Source organism: Triticum urartu, chromosome 5A, assembly GCF_056163025.1.
Source record: "Triticum urartu cultivar PI428250 chromosome 5A, HENAU_Tu73, whole genome shotgun sequence".
Taxonomy (NCBI): domain Eukaryota; kingdom Viridiplantae; phylum Streptophyta; class Magnoliopsida; order Poales; family Poaceae; genus Triticum; species Triticum urartu.
In genome coordinates, this window is record NC_141877.1 from 507,085,460 (window position 1) to 507,100,639 (window position 15,180).

Genomic DNA, 15,180 nt, shown 5'->3' on the forward strand with positions numbered 1-15,180 from the left:
TCCGGCGGAGCTCCGGAACAGGCCCCAAGATGGGATCTCGTGGATACAGAAAGTTGCGGCGATGGAATTCGGTTTTTGGCTCCTGTCCTGATCGTTTGGGGATACGTGTGTATATATAGGACGACGAAGTACGTCGGTGGAGCACCGAGGGGCCCACGAGGCAGGGGCGCGCCCTAGGGGGGGGGCGCCCCCACCCTCGTGACCTCCTCTTTGATCCCTTGCAGTAGGGTCCAAGTCTCCTGGATCACGTTCGGTGAGAAAATCACGTTCCCAAAGATTTTATTCCGTTTGGACTCCATTTGATATTTTGTTTCTCCGAAACACTGAAATAGGCAAAAAACAACAATTCTGGGCTGGGCCTCCGGTTAATAGGTTAGTTGCAAAAATAATATAAAAGTGGAAAATAAAGCCCAATATAGTCCAAAACAGTAGATAATATAGCATGGAGCAATCAAAAATTATAGATACGTTGGAGACGTATCAGGCATCCCCAAGCTTAATTCCTGCTCGTCCTCGAGTAGGTAAATAATAAAAAGAGAATTTTTGATGCGGAGTGCTAATTGGCATAATTTCAATGCAAATCTTCTTAATTGTGGTATGAATATTCAGATTCGAAAGATTCAAGACAAAAGTTTATATTGACATAAAAAATAATAATACTTCAAGCATACTAACAAAGCAATTATGTCTTCTCAAAATAACATGGCCAAAGAAAGTTATCCCTACAAAATCATATAGTCTGGCTATGCTCCATCTTCCCCACACAAAGTATTTAAATCATGCACAACCCCGATGACAAGCCGAGCAATTTTTTCATACTCTAACTTTTTCAAAACTAGGAGTATCAATGGGCTATGGAGATGCCCATCAATAGATATCAATGTGAGTGAGTAGGGATTGCCATGCAACGGATGACTACAACATGACCCCTACTATAGCAACGCCTCTTTCTGTATCTAAATGTCCATATATGAGTTGCTAGGGTCTTTACCAACGGTTTGGGATGCGTAGCCTTATCCAGTGTTGCTAGCGCATAATACAACGCTTATACTATCGTTGGTAAAAGGGTCCGTTGCAAGAGAACAACAGATAAAATGGACTTTTACAACAATTTTATATGTTGGTGCCTGATGTACATGAATCCAAATCCCATTGCTTGGCAACGGAGAATTTCCAACGTTTCAAGTGTTGGTACATACATACTGCGAATAATAATATTATATGTATATGTATATGTATTGCTAGCAATTAAATTAATACTCCATGTAAAGGCGATAATTATGTATTTTAAGTGAAGGAAAAACAAGACAATATACTCACAAGAGAAAAAAACCCATATATTAGATCAGAACTGTTGGATTACAATAGTGGACATTACAGGAGGAACATCATCCAAATGTGATGCATAATCTAACAATTTTCTTGACAGTGGAACTTAAACTGAAAATCTCCATCTTAATTGAGGAACAACATCCGACAGGAACGACATCCCTACAACATAACTAAAACTAAAAGCATGCATGCATGCATCATCATCATGAAACAGATCATTGACATCATCATCATCATTGCAGTATAGTCACCATGCTCCCATATGCTCTTCGATTTATCTTTTCAATCTACAAACAAGAACGCAAATATGAGTTATTAACACACAATACCTTGACATGATGCAAGTAGTAATAGAGGCAAATATTAGTCACATACAAAGGTTGAAGGCCATGCAATCTTTTACTTTTATGCATTACCAAGAGTATTGCAGTTTTTGCAACTTCATACCAAATTTTCAGTTTGCACTCGTGCCATATCGACATGCACCACCCAGAATTCATTTCTAATTTCAGGACCATCAATTTTAAATTTAGGATCAGAACTTACTATTATATCTAGAGCTACGCCCTTGTTATGATTTTTCGGGCTCTTCAAGAATACTTTAGTTCCTGCCTGTTAGAGAAAATAAAAGTTGCCATATGAGAAGATAGAAACAAACCAGGGGAACATATGAAATGAATTCGAGCACAACCGATAGTTCATTAGCATCCATCCAACTCAACGAACCACTTCGAGCACTCTTACTGCATGCATTAGCACCTTATGTTGTTTTTGCGGTCTGGACAACAGACTGATAGAAAAGAAGTAATAAATAACTAAACAAGCCAGCACTATAGTTTGAACAAAATTTGTATGTGATTATAAAAAGATACCAGCTTGTTTGCAACAGAAGTTTTTTCTCCCTGACATGGACTAACATTCTTGTTCTCAACAGCATTCCGATAGCAAGACGACGTGTAGATACATAACCATTGGAGCAACATATTTTGAACATATTGTATATGGTAATGGAAATATACCTTATGTGTAGCAGAATATATTTCCCTTTGCCGTGCACTGAAATTCTTGTCCATTACATATCTGCTGCAACATGACAATGACCAAAAGTTTAAACAAATTATGTGAAAGACAATATTCTGTGGTCCTACTCGACCTTATGATAGTATCCCCACAGACGTGAAGACGACTAATTCAGATTTCAGCTCAAACAATCATATTTTGAAGTAATTTCTACCCCTACAATCAACAAAAATAAGTCTGACCACATTTATTCCTTATCTAATCAAAATAGCAACTCATTCAGTACTGGGTAGGTACTAGGAATACATCAAGCTATTCCTATTTCATAGTGAAAATTATGAACTAAGACACGAAACCGTTACTCTAAAATGTAAATTTGCAAGGGTCCATTATTTTGTTCGTCGGGTGTATAAGAAAAATAGCAAGTAACAAAAGGAGACTCCATATACCAGTTCTTTCGATGACCCGATGTTTTTTAGTTTTTTTTTCTATGCTGGTAACATTGCTATGTGTTTTCAGAGGGGGGGGGCACATGTTCAGCTATAACACTATCCACGGATAGTAAGAGGATCATAAGCTCAAGGACACCCAAGTTCATTCTCTTTGGTGTTAAGGAGGTTTCGTTCATGCACAAGCATTATAGCTAGGCTGATGAGATGTTATTTTCAAGATGGAATCGTGAGGAGATCCCATGGGCCAAGGCCGAGTGTGTTGACTATACATGTGTTTTCACTATTGTGCACATGGTTGTTCACTAATATTTATTTTGAGAACAAGTGTGTCGTTTTGTAGACTGAACTTGTAGTTGTGCTTCTGAAGATGATTCTCTAATATTCATAATAAAAGTAACATTTTATTAGGGCCTCACTAGTCGACAAGATACTTAGTGCAACTTGTCCATAGGTACGACCAAGATAACACTTCTAGCCACTCCATCGTTCATTTTCTACAAATGACACCCCCGCCAGATTACAGTATGATAGCAATAAGAAAATAACAAGGTCACCAACGTCTACACACACACGAAGAAAGAAAGAAACTATGCTAGATGTTCAATCGCAAAATGTTAGGCAAGAACTGACCCAGCTGTACTACCCAATTAGAACAGGATAGTCAGAATTGAGTTCCATAAAAGAAAGTCTATGAAGAAATTGAACTCACCAAGGTAGTAATGGTGCAGAACTACATTGAAATATTGCATGCGTCCACACACCTGAAACCTTAACAATTACTAGAGGCCTGTTCAGAGGGACTCCACTCCACAACTCCACTCCCGGAGCTGGTGGAGCAGCAGTTAAAAGTGCGGAGTTGGGAAAGAGGTGCTCCGCAGCTCCTTAGATTTCATGGAGCCGCAGGATTACCGAACGGCTCCTAGATTTAAGACGCCTCTTATGTTTAGTAAACCTACGAACACCAAAACAAACAGGCGTCAGGGCATTATAATAAATAAAACCTAAAAAGCTAATCTCAATCAAATAGGGAAGGTGTAACATTATAGAATAAGAATCAGAAACAACCCCCTCTATCTGAAGGCCCCCAAAATTCTAAATCGATAACAGAGGACAACTGTCAAACACTTGGTGCGCACTATCAAATTCACACAAGAGAAGAGTAATTAGAAAGCATAGAAGGGCTAGATGTGAACCTAGGGGGAAGGAGGCAAAATCGTCAAGTCGTACTAGTATTTACCTTGTGTTTCTATGAATCGAGGCTAGGGACTGATCTGCTTTCCGTCCCAGTTGCTGAACGAGACATGCCTCTTGTGCACTGAACCTCAATGAATCGGTGGGGTGAGCTACGAGGTTCAGGAGGGAGGGCAGGCCATGATCGATGTCCTCAAGATAGGGCTCCTACCAGACTAGGAAGGAACGGTATTGATATGGGGGAGGGGGAGGTTTCCGATTTTGATGGCACAGTTACCTCCTCGCGATACCTGATTTTGGTCTGCATTCTTGATTCGTATGACAGGTGGGGCCATGGTAATCAAGCGCGTAAATTGACCAAAATTAGTCGCTATTGGCGGGGGAGAATGGAGGGAAAGGAAACATTTTGGTACAAAATCAGAAAAGAATACGAGTAAAAAATTTAAGCGAAAAAATTTATAATTTTTGTTATTATCATATCTGGTCTTTGACACACACATGTACATATATTTATGCTAAACACAATGTGCTTCTTCTATGTTTATAAAAATTAGTGCTAGATGGGTGAAGTAATATTGATTTTTGTTGCTCAAACCGGGCTTGATTGGCCGCGACCTGCCGCTCGCAGCGTTTCTACTCGACTTCCTTCGTCGTCGCGCGCAGGGCACCGTCGGCGGCGCATAGTGACTAGGACAAGTCGGTCATGACCAATTGGTCGTCGAGGTGGCACCGGCGCCGCGCGTACATCTTCACTGGTGGTCTTCGACTGGTAGATGGTATAGGCCTCCGCCAGCGCGGCGTTTGCGAGGACCAGTCTGGCGCAACATCTAACATTGCGAACACAGCACAGTGATGGGCATTTCCCCGCATCACGAAACTCGGCCGCCGTTAGAGAATTGCAGCGACATTCTCCCACCATCGCGTCTGAGCTAAGGCACGAGGTGCCCGTGTGCGTTCGTGAGCTCCACATATGGATCCAGCTTCACAGCGACCGAGCATCGTTAGGACGACACTTAGTGATGACGCGGGGAAGGCAGTGGCGAGGGCGGCACCGAATTGTGGTCACGGAGGGAGCTGAAACTGTCACTGAAAGTCCTCGTCCATTGCGGCAGCCTCGGCGAGGAGGGGTGACTGTTACTGCTCTTGGTCATCCAAGGAGAGCACGACCTCCTTCTTTGATGGCATAGAGGAGAACGATGGGACAAAAGACCACGCGCGGCGGCGCCACGATCTGGAGAAAGATCCCTCCGCCAGCACCGAGAACAATCCGGAAGAGCCTGAGTAGCCTATCTTGCTAGTCCAGGAAAGGATCGGATTGGATCCTACGGTTGTGCAGAGAGGAGCAAAGATGACATAAAGATGGGGTTGGTCGACGCCGGAGCCCTAGATTGATGCTGCTTCAATGCGGCATGGCGGTCGGAGCATGCTTCTCGGTCGTCGTGCCCTCATTGAAGCGGTACCGCCCTCCTGTCCTATCTGGTGACTCCGACCCGCATCAAGGCCGTCGAATCGCGTCCATTCTGGAGTGTCTGGCCGACATCGATACGCGGGCGCAGTTCCTAAAGCGGGTCGCGTGGGAGAGTGTTTTGTTGGAACTGCGTACATTAGCATGAGTCCGGACTCCCGCAAACCTCCCCCAGCTTTGGTTCCGGTTCGAGGGAATTCTGGATCGCGGACTTAATTGTATATGTGTGTTTTAATACCTTTAATATATTATAATAACAAATATAAAATCATTCTGATTTTCTGTCATGCCTCATTATTTTGCGACCTCCTAATATGTCCCTACCGCTAAAAAAATTATGCCTACAATTCATAGTCCAATGCTCCTTAATTTTGCTCTTTTATTTCAATTTATGCCTACTGCAAAAAAATTCTATTTATGCCCGGGGTATGAAATTTTGTCCTAGAGCGGCGCGGGAGAGTGTTCTGGTGGGACTACGTACATTAGCACGAGTTCGGACGCCCGCAAACCTCCCCCAACTTTGGTTCTGGTTTGAGGGAATTTTGCCTCACGGACTTAATTGTATATGTGCGTTTCAATATCTTATTTTCTGTCATGCCACATTATTTTGTGACCTTGTAATATTTCCCTACTGCTAAAAAAATATTCCTCCAATTCATAGTCCAACGCTGCTTAATTTTGCTTTTTATTTCAATTTATTCCTGATGCGAAAAAAATAATGCCTGCGATATGAAATTTTTTCGGAAAACAACCAAGCAGAAGTTCGAACTTGGCCCTACTAGAATGGACGCAACGAATCACCAACGGGATAGACTAGGGTTTACGTATGCTTATGGCTACAACATTTATTTGTCTCTTGTTTTTAGGGGAACTTGTTGGATCGAAGGGAGAAAAGAACTTGGCCCTACAGAAGCGAGTTCTACTTGCCTTTCTCTCCAAGCCCATCTCTTATCCCGGGACGATGAGCCCATCTCTTATTTACTCTTGCTCCAAGCCCATCTCTTATTTATTCTCGCTCAACTTACCTTTATCGCCTCCTGTTTCTCTGCTCTCGGATGTGCTGTGCTTTTGATTGAGAAAAAAAACCGGCCACCGGTCCACACGATTTTCAAAAGTTCATAGAACTTTGATAAATTTTACAGTTTTCTAAACAAATCATGAAATTTAAAAAACTTCATCAATTTAAAAATGTTCACGAATTTCAAAAAAAGTTCACAGATTTGGAAAGTGTTAGCAAAAATAAAAAATCATATACTTGAGAAAAGTCTATGAATTTGACAAAAAATTCACAAGTACGACAAATTTCATCAATTTTGAAAAAAACTCATTGATTTCAAAAAAAGTACATCAAATTTGGAAAAGATCATCAATTTTGAAGAGAAGTTCTGAAATAGGTTCATCAATTTTGAAGCAAATGTAAATTTTGAAAAAAAGATCAATTTCAAAAAAAGTTCATCAATATTGAAAAAATCTCATGCATTTTTCAAAAATAAAAAATAGAAATAGAAAAAACTAGAGAAAAACTAACAAAAGCGGTCCAAAAAAACCCAGCCAGGGAAGCTTCCCAAAACGGGGGGATTCGCCGAACTGAAAAAAAACCCCGGGAAAATGAAGTTAATAGGCACAAGTATTTAGATGTCCTAGTGGTTACTGGGTTTGTCTTTGAAAGAAGAGGTCTAGAGTTCAAATCTATTGCCACTCATCATTAGCGGATATGTTTGCCACCTCATTCATTATGTGTGTCAGTGTGTCTAATTAATTTGTATTTTTAATTTTGTAAATTGGCAGTTTTATAACAAACATAATATACAACACATACATGGCAACATATAAGATCTGTTGCAATGTATGTATGACACTATGGTGATGAACTGTAAGTCTACAACGCATATGCTGCAACGCTTATATGTGTATCTCTCGTGAATTTTGCAACCTATAGTCAAAATGTTGTAGAATATGTGTTGCTTTATAGGGGGTATCCTTGTAGTGTATACTAGAGCTATAAATGTATGAAAGCTCAACAAAAGAAACTAGTGGGTGTGCATCCAACTTACTTGCTCACGAAGACCTATGGCAATTTGAGGAAGCCCATCATTGGAATATACAAGCCAAGTTCTATAATGTAAAATTGCCACTAGTATATGAAAGTGACAAAATATGAGACTCTCTATATGAACAACATGGTGCTACTTTGAAGCACAATATATGAGACTCGCTATATCATGGTGCTACTTTGAAGCACAAGTGTGGAAAAAAGGATAGTAACATTGCCCCTTTTTTATTTATTCATTTATTTTTTGGGCCTTTTTTTCTTTGGACTTTTTTTATTTGGGACAATGCTCTATTGAATGATGATCATCACACTTCTATTTATTTACAACTCAATGATTACAACTCGATACTAAAATAAAGTATGACTCTATATGAATGCCTCCGGCGGTATACCGGGATATGCAATGAATCAAGAGTGACAAGTATGAAAAATTATGAATGGTGGCTTTACCACAAATACTATGTCAACTACATGATCATGCTAAGCAATATGACAATGATGGATGTGTCATGATGAACTAGATGGTGGAAAGTTGCATGGCAATATATCTCGGAATGGCTATGGAAATGCCATAATAGGTAGGTATGGTGGTTGTTTTGAGGAAGGTATATGTAGGTGTACGATACCAGCGAAAGTTGCACGGTATTAGAGAGGCTAGCAAGGGTGGAAGGGTGAGAGTGCGTATAATCCATGGACTCGACATTAGTCATAAAGAACTCATATACTTATTGCAAAAATCTAGAAGTTATCAAAGCAAAGTATTACGCGCATGCTCCTAGGGGGATAGATTGGTAGGAAAAGACCATCGCTCGTCCCCGACCGCCACTCATAAGGAAGACAATCAATAAACAAATCATGCTCCGACTTCGTTACATAACGGTTCACCATACGTGCATGCTACGGGAATCACAAACTCTAACACAAGTATTCTATAAATTCACAACTACTCAACTAGCATGACTTTAGTATTATCACCTCCATATCTCAAAACAATTATCATGCTTCAATCTTTTCTTAGTATTCAACACACTCAAAAGAAAGTTTCACAAATCTTGAATACCAAGCATATTATTATTATTAAGAAAATTACCATGCTATTAAGAGACTCTCAAAATAATTTAAGTGAAGCATGAGAGATCAATAGTTTCTTTTAAAAAAAATCCACCACCGTGCTCTAAAAGATCTAAGTTAAGCACACAGAGCAAAATTATAACGCTCGAAATATATAAGTGAAGCATATAGAGCAAAATTATAACGCTCAAAAGATATAAGTGAAGCACATAGAGCAAAACTACTTAGCTCAAAAGATATAAGTGAAGCACATAGAGTATTCTATCAAATTTTAATTCATGTATGGCTCTCTAAAAAGGTGTGTACATCAAGGATGATTGTGGCATACTAAAAAACAAAGACACAAATAATACAGGACGCTCCAAGTAAAACACATATCATGTTGGTGAATAAAAATATAGCTCCAAGTAAATTACCGATGGAAGTGGACGAAAGAGGGGATGCCTTCTGGGGCATCCCCAAGCTTTGAATTTTTGGTGTCCTTGGACTATATTGGGGGTGCCATGGGAATCCCCAAGCTTAGGCTCTTGCCACTCCTTGTTCCATGATCCATCAAAAGAATTCACCCAAAACTTGAAAACTTCACAACACAAAACTCAAAATAGAAAACTCGTGAGCTCCATTAGCGAAAGAAAACAAAAAACCACTTCAAGGTACTGTAATGAACTCATTCTTTATTTATATTGGTGTTAAACCTACTGTATTCCAACTTCTCTATGGATTATAAACTAGTTTACTAGCCATAGATTCATCAAAATAAGCAAACAACACACGAAAAACAGAATCTGTGAAAAACATAACAGTCTGTAGTAATCTGTAGCTAGCGCAAGATCTGGGGCCCCAAAAATTCTAAAATAAATTGCTCGACGTGAGGAATTTATCTATTAATCATCTGAAAAAATAATTAACTAAATATCACTCTTCAAATAAAAATGACAGAAGTTCTCGTGAGTGCTAAAGTTTCTGTTTTTTACAGCAAGTTCAACAAGACTTTCCCCAAGTCTTCCCAACGGTTCTACTTGGCACAAACACTAATTAAACACAAAAAAACAAAAAAAACAGAGGCTAAATAATTTATTTATTAAATAACAGCAAGGAAAAATATTGGGTTGTCTCCCAACAAGCGCTTTTCTTTAAAGCCTTATAGCTAGGCATTGATAATTTTAATGATGCTCACATGAAAGACAAGAATTGAAGCACAAAAGGAGCATCATAAAGCATGTGACAAACACATCTAAGTCTAACATACTTCCTATGCATAGGCATCTTATAGGCAAACAAATTATCAAGGCATGCAAAAACTAGCATATGCAAGGAAGAGGAAAGAAACAATAACAATCTCAACCTAACGAGAGGTAATTTAGTAACATGAAAATTTCTACAACCATATTTTCCTATCTCATAGTAATTGCATGAGGGATCATAAGCAAATTCAACAAAATAGCTATCACACAAAAAAATTTCAACATGATCCATATGCATGCAAAGTTGACACTCTTCCAAAATAGTGGGATTAACATTAACTAAAGTCATGACCTTTCCAAACCCACTTTTATCAAAACTTTCATAAGATTGAACATTCACCAAATATGTGGGATCTAAAGTTGACACTCTTCCAAACCCACTTTCAATAATATTGCAAACATTATAATCAATCTCATATTCATCATGGGGTTTAAATAAATTTTCAAGATCAAAAGAAGAATCACCCCAATCATGATCATTACAACAAGTAGAGGACATAACAAAACTAGCATCCCCAAGCTTAGGGTTTTGCATATTATTAGCACAATTGACATCAAGAGAATTTATAGTAAAATCATTGCAATCATGCTTTTTATTCAAAGATCTATCATGAACCGCTTCATAAAGTAATTCATCACACTTTTCAGATTCACGAATTTCAAGCAAAACTTCATAAAGATAATCTAGTGCACAAAACTCAATAGCGATTGGTTCATCATAATTGGATCTCTTAAAAAGATTAGCAAGTGGATGAGGATCCATAGATCTTAGGTTCTCTGTCTAGTAATAAATGAACAACTAATCCAACCATACGAGCAAACAAGAAGCAAGCGGACAAAAGAGGCAAATAGAGAGGGAGGATAGAGAGAGAGGGCGAATAAAACGGCAAGGGTGAAATGGGGGGTAGAGGAAAACGAGAGGCAAATGTCAAATAATGTAATGCGAGAGATAGAGATTGTGATGGGTACTTGGTATATTGACTTTTTGCGTAGACTCCCCGGCAACGGCACCAGAAATCCTTCTTGCTACGTCTTGATCTTGCATTGGTTTTCCCCGAAGAGGAAGGAATGATGCAGCAGAGTAGCGTAAGTATTTCCCTCAGTTTTTGAGAATGAAGGTATCAATCCAGTAGGAGGCCACGCTCAAGTCCCTGTACCTGCACAAAACGATAGCTACTCTCAACCAACGCGATTATGGGTTGTCAAGCCCTTCACGGTCACTTACGAGAGTGAGATCTGATAGATATAATATTTTTGGTATTTTTGGTATAAAGATGCAAAGTAAAAAGTAAAATAAAAGTAAAAAAGAAAAACAAGATTAAAGTGATGGAGATTGATATGATGAGAATAGACCCGGGGGCCATAGGTTTCACTAGTGGCTTCTCTCAAGAGCATAAGTATTCTACGGTGGGTGAACAAATTACTGTTGAGCAATTGATAGAATTGAGCATAATTATGAGAATATCTAGCCATGATCATGTATATAGGCATCACGTCCGTGACAAGTAGATCGAAACGATTCTGCATCTACTACTATTACTCCACTCATCGACCGATGTCCAGCATGCATCTAGAGTATTAAGTTAAAAATATAGTAACACCTTAAGCAAGATGACATGATGTAGAGAGATAAATTAATGCAATATGAAATAAACCCCATCTTGTTATCCTCGATGGCAACGATGCAATACGTGCCTTGCTGCCCCTTCTGTCACTGGGTAAGGACACCGCAAGATCGAACCCAAAGCTAAACACTTCTCCCATGGCAAGAACTACCAATCTAGTTGACCAAACCAAACGGATAATTCGAAGAGACTTGCAAAGATAATCAATCATACATAAAAGAATTCAGAGAAGATTCAAATATTATTCATAGATAGACTTGATCATAAACCCACAATTCATCGGTCTCAACAAACACACCGCAAAAAGAAGATTACATCGAATAGATCTCCACAAGAGAGGGGGAGTACTTTGTATTGAGATTCAAAGAGAGAGAAGAAGCCATCTAGCTAGGGTTAGATATGTTTAGATATGTTCCTAGAGAAAAATTAGTTTAAAGTTGATAGTAGCAATTATGCGGACTAGGTCCGTAAACTGAGGATTGTCCTCATTGCTTCTTAGAAGGCTTATGTACTTAATGCACCGCTCAGTGTGCTAAACCTCGAACGTTGTCTGTGGATGTTGCGAACATCTGACATACACGTTTTTGATAACTACATGATAGTTCAGTTAAACGGTTTAGAGTTGAGGCACCAAAAACGTTTTTGAAACGTCACGAAACATATGAGATGTTTTGAGGGCTGAAATTGGGATTTCAGGCTCGTGCCCACGTCAAGAGGTATAAGACCTCCGACGGTTCTTCTAGCCTACATACTAAGGGAGAAAATCTCAATTGTTGAGCTTGTGCTCAGATTGTCTGAGTACAACAATCATTTGAATCAAGTGGGAGTTGATCTTCCAGATGAGACAGTGATGGTTCTCCGAAGTCATTACCACCAAGCTGCTAGAGCTTCGTGATGAACTATAATATATCAGGGACATATATGATGATCCTTGAGATATTCGCGATGTTTGACACCACAAAAGTAGAAATCAAGAAGGAGCATCAATTGTTGATGGTTGGTTAAACCACTAGTTTCAAGAAGGGCAAGGGCAAAAAGGGATGCTTCATGAAACGGCAAATCAGCTGCTGCTCTAGTGATGAAACCCAAGGTTGAACCCAAACCCGAGACTAAGTGCTTCTGTAATAAGGGGAACAACCACTGGAGCAGAATTACCCTAGATACTTGGTAGATTAGAAGGCTGGCAAGGTCAATAGAAGTATATTGGATATACATTATGTTAATGTGTACTTTACTAGTACTCCTAGTAGCACCATGGTATTAGATACCGGTTCGGTTGCTAAGTGTTAGTAACTCAAAATAAAAGCTACGAAATAAACGGAGACTAGCTAAAGGTGAGCTGACGATATGTGTTGGAAGTGTTTCCAATGTTGATATGATCAAGCATCGCACTCTCCCTCTACCATCGAGATTGGTGTTTTGCGTTGAGCATAGACATGATTGGATTATGTCTATCGCAATACGGTTATTCATTTAAGGAGAATAATGGTTACTCTGTTTATTTGAATAATACCTTCAATGGTCCTGCACCTAAAATGAATGGATCATTGAATCTCGATCGTAGTGATACACATGTTCATGCCAAAAGATAGTAATGATAGTACCACCTACTTGTGGCACTGCCACATAAGTCATATCGGTATAAAACGCATGAAGGAGCTCCATGTTGATGGATCTTTGGGCTCACTCATTTTTGAAAAGTTTGGGACATGCGAACCATGTCTATTGGTATATATGCATGAAGAAACTCCATGCAAATGGACCATTTTGTACTCGCTTGATTTTGAATCACTTGAGACATGCAAATCATACCACATGGGCAAGATGGCTGAAAGCCTCGGTTTCAGTAAAATGGAACTAGAAAGCAACTTGTTGGAAGTAATACATTTTTGATGTGTGCAGTCCAATGAGTGCTGAGGCATGTAGTGGATATCGTTATGTTTTTACTTCACAGATGATTTGAGTAGATGTAGAGTATATTTACTTGATGAATCACGAGTCTGAATTATTGAAAGGTTCAAGTAATTTCAGTGTGAAGTTGAAAGATCATCGTGACAAGAGGATAAAAGATCTATGATATGATCATAGAGATGAATATCTGAATTGCGAGTTTGGCACGAAATTAAGACATTGTGGAAATTGTTTCACAACTAATACAGCCTGGAACACCATAGTGTGATGGTGTGTTCGAACATCATAACTGCACCCTATTGGATATGATGCATACCATGATGTTTCTTATCGAATTACCACGGTAGTTTATGGGTTAGGCATTAGAGACAACCACATTCACTTTAAATAGGGCACCAGGTAATTCCGATGATATGACACCGTATGAACTATGGTTTAGAGAAACCTAAGCTGTCATTTCTTAAAAGTTTGGGACTGCGACGCTTATGTGAAAAAGTTTCAGGCTGATAAGCTCGAACCTAAAGCGGATAAATGCATCTTCATAGGACACCCGAAACAGTTGGGTATACCTCCTGTCTCAGATTCGAAAGCAATAAGGGATTGTTTCTAGAATCAGGTCCTTTCTCGAGGAAAAGTTTCTCTCGAAAGAATTGAGTGGGAGGATGGTGGAGACTTGATGAGGTTATTGAACCGTCTCTTCAACTAGTGTGTGGCAGGGCACAGGAAGTTGTTCCCGTGGCACCTACACCAATTGAAGTGGAAGCTTATGATATTGATCATGAGACTTTGGATCAAGTCACTCCCAAACCTCGTGGGATGACAAGGATGCGTACTACTTCAGAGTGGTACGTAATCCTGTCTTGGAAGTCATGTTGCTAGACAACAATGAACCTGCGAGCTATGGAGAAGCGATGGTGGGCCTGGATTCCGATAAATGGCTTGAGGCCATATAATCCGAGAGAGGATCCATGTATGAAAACAAAGTGTAGACTTTGGAAGAACTACTTGATGGTCGTAAGGCTGTTGAGTGTAGATGGATTTTAAAAGGAAGACGGACAATGATGGTAAAATGTCACCATTAAGAAAGCTCGACTTGTCGTTAAGATGTTTTCTGACAAGTTCAAGGAGTTGACTACGGTGAGATTTTCTCACTCGTAGCGATGCTAAGAGTCTGTTGGAATTATATTGGCAGTCACTGCGTTATTTATGAAATCTTGCAGATAGGATGTCAAAACATTGTTTCCTCGACGATTTTCTTGAGGAAAGGTTGTATGTGATACAACCGAAAGGTTTTGTCAATCCTGAAAAGATGCTAATAAGGATGCAAAGCTCCAGCAATCCTTCTAAGGACTGGAGTAAGCATCTCGGAGTTGGAACGTATGCTTTGATAAGATGATCAAAGTTTTGGGTGTATACAAAGTTTATGAGAAACTTGTATTTCCAAAGAAGTGAGTGGGAGCACTATAGAATTTCTGATGAATATATGTTGTTGATCGGAAATGACGTAGAATTTCTGGAAAGCATATAGGGTTATTTGGAAAGTGTTTTTCAATGGAAAGCCTGGATTAAGCTACTTGAGCATTGAGCATCAAGATCTATAAGGATAGATCAAAACGCTTAATAGTACTTTCAAATGAGCACATGCCTTGACGTGATCTTGAAGGTGTTCAAGATGGATCAGTCAAAGAAGGAGTTCTTGCCTGAGTTGTAAGGTATGAAGTTAAGACTTAAAGCTCGACCGCGGCAGAATAGAGAGAAAGGACGAAGGTCGTCCCCTATGCTTAAGACATAGGCTCTACAGTATGCTATGCTGTGT

At 39.4% G+C, this 15,180-nt stretch overlaps 1 protein-coding gene across 1 annotated transcript in view; it reads right to left on the minus strand.

Annotated features, from left to right (window-relative positions):
- Positions 1-1,565: 1,565 nt before the first annotated feature.
- LOC147972315 (uncharacterized) overlaps positions 1,566-15,180 on the minus strand; it is a 35,435-nt gene continuing 21,820 nt past the window's right edge. The window contains exons 8-9 of the mRNA XM_087524293.1: positions 1,780-1,944; positions 1,566-1,619 (exon numbers count right to left, since the gene is read on the minus strand). Of these exons, the coding sequence (XP_087380419.1) occupies positions 1,566-1,619; positions 1,780-1,944 (219 nt within the window). The remainder of the gene's footprint in view (positions 1,620-1,779; positions 1,945-15,180) is intronic.